Genomic DNA, 7,225 nt, shown 5'->3' on the forward strand with positions numbered 1-7,225 from the left:
GAAGTGATAATATTACTTTACTACTTGCACAGGTTTTAGTTCTCTTTATCAGACGTATGACTTAACAGATAGGATATTCCACTTACCATTTTGAGAAGGAGATAAAAAGTCTAGATAACGAACCTACATACATAAACAAAGAGTAAGGTGGCCAGATTCTAACGTTAAGCTCGAACCCATATATGTTCCCAATCGTAGAAGGAAACGTTACTCAACGAAGTTCAAGTATTGTGCAATTATCGCAGGCTCGCTGAATGGAGATGTCGAAAATTGTTGTACTTGGAGCCGGCGTATCCGGACTCACATCTGCGTTATGTTTGTATGAAGAATTTCCTGAAAGAATACAGGATCTAACAATTGTAGCATCTGAATTTGTCGGCGACTACCACGCTCATGACTTCACGTCACCATGGGCTGGAGCTAATTGGGCAAGTTTTGCCAAAATTGATGATTTCGAACAGATTGAGAGAGACAAAGCAGCGTATCTGAAGTTTCTGCAATTATCGAAAACCGACCCATCGTCTGGTGTCAAGCCTTACATGCTCAAATTCTGCTTTTTGAAAGAGAAGGGACTCCCATGGTACATACAACAGAAGTTTGTCAAAAACATAGCTATGCTGAGTGATGAGGAGCTCCGCTTTAGAAATCTGGACCCCGCACTCTACTACGGAGTGGAATTTCAGAGCTTCACAGTCACTCCAACAGTCTACAATACCTATATGCTGGCCAAACTTCGCAAACTAGGGGCGAAGATTAAGAGAGTCGCAAGGCTAGACCTAATAACAGATGTTGTTGCACTTCTCGGTTACGTTCCTGATCTGGTTGTGAACGCGACAGGTATCAACGCCGGTAAATTACTTAGACTGGAGGAACCAGCCGAATTGGAAAAACTGCACCCCGTCAAGGGTCAGATCGTCCAGATTTACGAAGATTTGCCTTTCCAGGTCATGGTAGAAGGCTTGCCAAAGGAGCTTAACGCTCAAAGTGGTCAGTTTCTGAACATTTTTCCCCGTGCCGAAGGAGGATGTATTGTAGGAGGCATTATGGCCAAAGGCGACTGGTCAAATACTGTAAACAAAGAGCTAAATGAGAGCATTCTAAAAGTGTGCAGATACCACGTCCCCGAGCTTAAAGCTACCACAGTTTACAACTCATACGTAGCCTTGAGACCAGGCCGCCAAGGAGGGGTAAGAATAGAATTTTCAGAGTATAGGCTTGGGGGTCAAAGTCAAACCCTCAAAGTGGTTCACAACTATGGTATCGGGGGTGCTGGCTATCAGTCGTCTTACGGAAGTGCACGTCAAGTTTGCGAGCTCGCGTCACAGGTATTGGGGCGCCGGAAAACCTCGAGCAAATTGTGACAAATGATGGAGGGCAATGGTTGATTATTGAATTGTTAAGCACCCGAACAAGACCTGCTATGATTAAGTGTAAGCGTAACCGAATAGAAAAGCCAAGTACCAGACGAAGCTGAAGAGTTTGTTTCCCCATCAATACATTTATAGATTCAAAAAATTGGACGAGACCGGAGTCGAACCGATGACCTCTCCCATGCTAAGGGAGCGCGCTACCAACTACGCCACACGCCCATTTTATAAATTATTGTGAATGGGTGCCAGTTCAGAACTCTTTTTTCACCCACTTGACTCAAGTGAGCGCTCACGGCGAGATCATAGGTCATTTTTATTGTTTGTTGATCGTGTCCTGTTGAATCAGTTTCCTACGTGTGTTTAATTTACTCTATCTATGACTTTAATCGTTTCAATCGGAGCGGAGGTCAATAGTACTTTGATCTGTTCGTTATGATGTGGTGCCTTTTTCAAGAACTTGGGTTATTTCAGGGCAGTGAAACAAAATATTAGTGAGAAAAAGTCAAACTGCACGTTACGCGAAAGCTGTTCCTTTGGCGTTCCTGGAAGTGTTGTCAGGATTAATCGCTCATCGCTCGTTTCGCATAGCTATCAACTCCCATTGCAGTTTGAACGTAGCGTTAATGCCCCTGGTACTAAACTGACTGTTTAGTGATCAAACACGCATTTTTGAATGTTAAAAGATCAAATCCAATAACCTGTTAAGAAAGCACTTCAATTTTAGACCGCATCAATACCATGGCCCGGCATGTGCGTACACGTAAATGCAATAGTACTGTGTCACGGAAGCTGAAACAGTCCATTTTGAACATTGGAAAACAGAAGACAGGAGGGAGTCATCGGTGTTCAGAATGCCATATGACGTTTTCCTCCACATCTGCCGAGGACGCCATTGTACACGACAAGTATCATAGTCTGCATTTGTATGGAAGGAAATGGTCTAACAATTGGGGAGAAAAAATACAAGAGTACAGTATGGGACCAATTGCCGATCAGGACACTGCTGGAGAGAATCGGATCAAAAATTCAAAGTTTGTCCCCTCGCCACATGGTACCGCGGAGCGTGTAGTACAGATTTCGAAAAACAGGAAAAGTGAAGTCCAAGCAACTCTAGAGGTTCTCCGAATCGTTAACGAGGAATTGCAAGCGCCGCACAACGAAAACTACTTTTGGAGCCATGTAGCTGATTCTGACAACGGCTGCACCGTACAACGAGAAGAAAGAAGCAACGGGATAGCATTTGTTTATGTTAGCGAGAGCCGCGCTGTGGGCGTAATAACCGTGGAGTTCCTGAGGTTAAAAGAGAAGCGTGGAAGATGGATGGTTTGCGACACTTCAAGCATAGTGCCAAACGTTCTACCACCCCTGAAACTTGGAATCTCTCGGATATGGGTGTGTGGACGACAAAGAGGCAGAAACATTGCAACGAGGCTTTTAGAAACAGCTAGATTGCATTCAATTCCGGGGACTGTGCTAGCGAAATGGGAGCTGGCTTGGAGTCAGCCAAGCGAAAGTGGTGCCAAACTAGCCAAAAGTTACAACGGTGTTAAACACGAAAAGAGTGGCAGAATACTCATTCCCTGTTACATATAAATATGTTGATATTTAATGAATGCTTCATGATTGATAATCATAAGTATGGGAAAAAAGGAAGTAACGTTTTTCTACACGATGTATGTAATGTTAGAATCCCGAATGTCCATAGAAATAGTTCATCTTTTGACGGTTCCCGAGACTTTCCGTACACCTGCTCCGCTTGCGGATCTTCTGCCGTTCCCGCTAGATACGGCGCGCTTATTTTTCGGCGATAATTGGCGTAGGACCACATCATCCTCGAGAGAAGTTAGACCACCCCTTCTATTAGCGCTACCCTGACTGCTGTCAACTTGCATGGACTCATCATCACTGTTATTGCCGACCGGCTGTACTCTTGATTGCCTACCAGTCTCGACTCTATTGCTTCCGTTCTCCCCTTTTCGCGGTTGTCCAGGCGAGCTTTGCGGTACAGCGTCCTTTGCTTGCTTCAACTCTCTTTGTACAGAGCCTGGTGGTGTAACAGTATGGTCTTCTACGGTGTAATCGCTCACGTTGTATTCTATGTTCTTTTTGCTAGATTTTCTAGCCTTCTTTTGACGTCGATATTCTTCTGCACTTACTAGAGGGTATAGATCCCCAATAACGTCACTTGGTTTCAGGCCAAGCTTCATTGTGTATTTCCATTCCCTGAAAGTGTGCTGATTTAAGTAGAGCCAATGTTGCTGTGGACCCACAACCATTCCGGGTCTGATAAATCGTAAAAGTCCTATGCATTCATTCGCGGTTAACCCATGCGTATAGATAAGGTGGGCACCGATTAAACAGCCTGTTCTTCCCAGACCTGCCTTGCAGTGAACTGCAATCTTTCCGCCCTGTCTTATAATGGTTTCTGCGGCACCAACAAAGTTGTGAACTATTGACATATCCGGGCAGGACCCGTCCTCGAATATGAGATCTACGTGCTCTATGCCGAGATCTTCAAAATGCTTTTTGTTGTAGAGGTGCGAGTTGAGTCTGACCACCAATTGGACATTATTCTCTGAGAAGAATTTCAGCACCGAGCGAAACGAACTATTCAAGTGCGATTTGGAACTAGTAGTCCTATGCTGGAGGTCCTCCTCGGGGGATGCAAACGCGATGAAGTCAGGTGTTAGGACATTGAAGTCGCCGTTTTCCACCCTTTCGTATTTTTCATAAGACTCTAGATCGAATGCATTGAGGTTGACTAGCCCCTTTTCCTTTGCCCTCCAAACGCCAAATACGACATCTTGTATCGTGATTTCGAAATCGGCATTTGAGTAGCCCGCGTCCCTGAAAGGCATAAAAGGCGGGTCTACTTGTGCTAGTGGTTGTAAAACCTGATGTGGCGTCCAACCTTGAACTAGAAGCATGTAGCAACACAGCATACACGCAGCATTGGCCCTCTGACGAGTAGACGTAGACGAATAGAACACCACGGCTTTGCCAGAATTTTCAGGATCGTTCAAAATTTCGTGGAATATCACGGCAAATCGATACAAATGCCCTATATGCAATGGTCCAAAATCAAGATGAAACCGGTTGTAGAACAAAATGTCTTCTACCGTGAAAAATACGATCTCGTCTGTATCCTGCGGGGTATGGTCATAGGAACCGAGGTAAACTCTTCCTCGTAAAAACTCGATAGCGTTATCGATATGCACACGCTTTCGCATTATTCCACTTGTCTCAACCTTCGAAAAGTTGTACCTCTATTATTACCTGCACATTTCGAGTTTTGATCTAAAAGGTGAATCCGTATGATGATGGGGGCAAACAAATTTAAAAAAAAAGCTAAACAAGCCAGGTTTCTGTTTACGTTTCTGAAATAAAAAAATATAAGATCTTGTCCACATTAAAAAAACAAAAAATCTCCCGGGGGAGATTCGAACGCCCGATATCCAGATGACAGTGATAACATTACAGTCTGGCGCCTTAAACCAACTTGGCCACCGAGAGGTTGATTATGAGTTTATGGTTTCAGACAAATTATATATACCAGAAAAAAAACCACGAGCAACCATCAATAGAATCAAGCGGTAGGGTAGTAGTTGACACCGGCTCACCTACAACGATCATCCATGGGACGTAGTTGAAAAATCGAAACTTGAGACACACTTCGTTCTTCTGTTCGAGTCCAAGGGAATACTATCACTGCAAGTTGTCAAGACTACGGGAGCAAATCTGAGAGGAAGAACTTCAAGAGTGTTTTTCATGTTTCTTGAGATATCAGTGCGTTATTAATTCTTCGTGATCCCTGCATTAAGTGGATGATCTGACTTCTTGCATATACTACAGCAAACTCTAGCCGTCAACAAAGCAGAAAGTCAAATAGATTACCTTCAAGAAGAGTATATTGAGGATCGATACGTACCAATGTTGAGCTGCATACAGTACACCTAACGGGCGGGGCTGAGAAAGAAAAGGGTATCAAATCAAAAAAAGACGAATTCGACAGGATTAGAGATCATTTAGAGATTCCAGTAGCTTCTGATAGTTACGTAGGACATTAAGGGAACCCAACAAACCTGGTTTCCTAATGCGAATGACGAAAAAGGGATAAAATGTCTTGGTTAGCGCTCGGGTTACTTTTTTATGCAGGTCGCTCACAGCTCCATTTGCGAAGTAAGGAGGAGATCAATTTTTGAATCGCTCTTGTTTAAAGCTCGATGGCACCAGTTCGTTCTAAGCGCCACTCTAGTCCGAATCACTCATCCAAGGGTAAAGCATAATGAATTACAACTTCGCTAGAACAGTCCAAGACAACACAGCAAGTGCTTGATATGAGGTTAGAACTGATGAATGGGAGGAATGGAGCGTAACAAACGGTAAGTCTCCTAGGCGATGCAGGACATGTTTTTGACTCCTAGTGGAGACCTCTAACTGTGGGCGTACAATACAACCGACAATAAAATGAAACTTGCGATCTATTTGAGCAATATACGGCACAAACCAATCTCATGATTGGAATGTTCGACAAAACTTGCCCTAGCCGAGAAAGACCCAAAGATGCTGCTTATTCGAAAACCTTTTCATTTGCCCTCAAAAGGAAGAACAGCGCATCGTTAAACTCTTCAGCGATTAGTGAAAGGCGGGCGACAATGAAACAGACAAGAACCTTTGGCGCCTATAAAATGGGGTTTCAGCAATTATTTTTGCCTCAAGGAAAGAAGCTCTGTCATTTCGCTTTGCAGCACGCCTGTATACAAGCGGACTCAAGAACGCAATGAAGCTGGCTGTGAGAACCGAAGATATATTGAACCTAGTTGAAGTCATTGAAAATGGTGCTGCGGTTACCAGACAGATGGTTGATCTTATTCAGGCGATAAGAAGAACTCATAGATTCAGAGACAAGCAGTCGATGGAAATAGACGAGCCCAAGGCAAATAACAATCACTCTCAAAGTCAGAAGCCACAGAAGAGAGAAGGTAAATGCTGTATCGATCGAAATCTGTGTTTTCAATGCAAAAATCCAGGACACTCCATCAAAGATTGTCATAACATTTGATCAAATATCGTCAGATGCGCCAACTAATTAAGCCTTGTTGAATCACTCACCTTATCCTATTGCGAACCTAGCTAAGATTTGCTAGTTTAAGATAAACATCAAAAGAAAGGAAATAGTACCCACCGATGCGAAGTCGGGAACTCCTAAGACCATGAACATTTTGGCGTCCAAGAACGAAGACCAAGAATAGGATGACGTAAAGAAATTCATGTAGTGTTCACAGCCAAAATCAGATCGACTATTTTGATAGATATGAATTCCCTAACATCTTCCACGACCGTCAATTGCGCCAAACACTCACTTTTTAATCCATATTCCGGGTTATCGCTCTGTTTCAGGAGTACGGTTAGGAAAAGAACGCCACTTAATGAACATGCTCTAACAGAAAACTTCAATAATCAGAGCAGGTTGAGGTAAAAAATACTCAGATTGACCAAATGTAGTAAGGTTACAAGCAAGATGTGTTGTGCGGGTTTGCTTAAGTCCCTGAAGTGGGGCACAGTAAATTCTTGTGATAGTTCATTCCGGGACATAAACAACTCCCAATCTAAAATGACTGCTCTTTCTACTCCCTAAAGCCATGCGGAGACCATCGTGCCGACACATGAAGAAATCTCAAGGGACGGTTGAGCCAAATTCGCATCCTAAACCGAACGCGATGCCCCATTCCATGCTACCTGACAGTTCATGCAATGGAATTATTTGGGAACAACTGCAGGCCTGTTGCTCACCAGTCAGTTCTCAGTCCGTCTCTGCTTTCCTTCTCTCTTTTAACAACTACCCTCCGATCCGC

The 7,225-nt window shown here is 43.6% G+C and overlaps 3 protein-coding genes and 2 non-coding genes across 5 annotated transcripts; 2 read left to right on the forward strand and 3 right to left on the reverse strand.

Annotated features, from left to right (window-relative positions):
* Nucleotides 1-260: 260 nt before the first annotated feature.
* LALA0_S05e00100g (LALA0S05e00100g1_1) lies at nucleotides 261-1,361 on the forward strand (the record flags this gene model as incomplete). The annotated part of the gene is made up of 1 exon (XM_022772080.1): nucleotides 261-1,361. One exon carries the CDS (start codon nucleotides 261-263, stop codon nucleotides 1,359-1,361), a length of 1,101 nt encoding a protein of 366 aa, XP_022628439.1.
* A 155-nt stretch (nucleotides 1,362-1,516) lies between these two features.
* Nucleotides 1,517-1,589, reverse strand: LALA0_S05e00122r. The gene has a single exon. It is a non-coding gene; the product is annotated as a tRNA-Ala (tRNA).
* Nucleotides 1,590-2,108: 519 nt separating this feature from the next.
* On the forward strand, nucleotides 2,109-2,963 carry ECO1 (LALA0S05e00144g1_1; the record flags this gene model as incomplete). The annotated part of the gene is made up of 1 exon (XM_022772081.1): nucleotides 2,109-2,963. The coding sequence occupies one exon, from the start codon at nucleotides 2,109-2,111 to the stop codon at nucleotides 2,961-2,963; it is 855 nt and encodes a 284-aa protein (XP_022628440.1).
* A 119-nt stretch (nucleotides 2,964-3,082) lies between these two features.
* Nucleotides 3,083-4,600, reverse strand: CDC14 (LALA0S05e00166g1_1; the record flags this gene model as incomplete). The annotated part of the gene is made up of 1 exon (XM_022772082.1): nucleotides 3,083-4,600. One exon carries the CDS (start codon nucleotides 4,598-4,600, stop codon nucleotides 3,083-3,085), a length of 1,518 nt encoding a protein of 505 aa, XP_022628441.1.
* A 195-nt stretch (nucleotides 4,601-4,795) lies between these two features.
* On the reverse strand, nucleotides 4,796-4,883 carry LALA0_S05e00188r. Its single transcript has one exon. It is a non-coding gene; the product is annotated as a tRNA-Tyr (tRNA).
* Nucleotides 4,884-7,225: the final 2,342 nt, after the last annotated feature.

This window comes from Lachancea lanzarotensis, scaffold LALA0S05 (genome assembly GCF_000938715.1).
Source record: "Lachancea lanzarotensis genome assembly LALA0, scaffold LALA0S05, whole genome shotgun sequence".
Lineage (NCBI taxonomy): Eukaryota > Fungi > Ascomycota > Saccharomycetes > Saccharomycetales > Saccharomycetaceae > Lachancea > Lachancea lanzarotensis.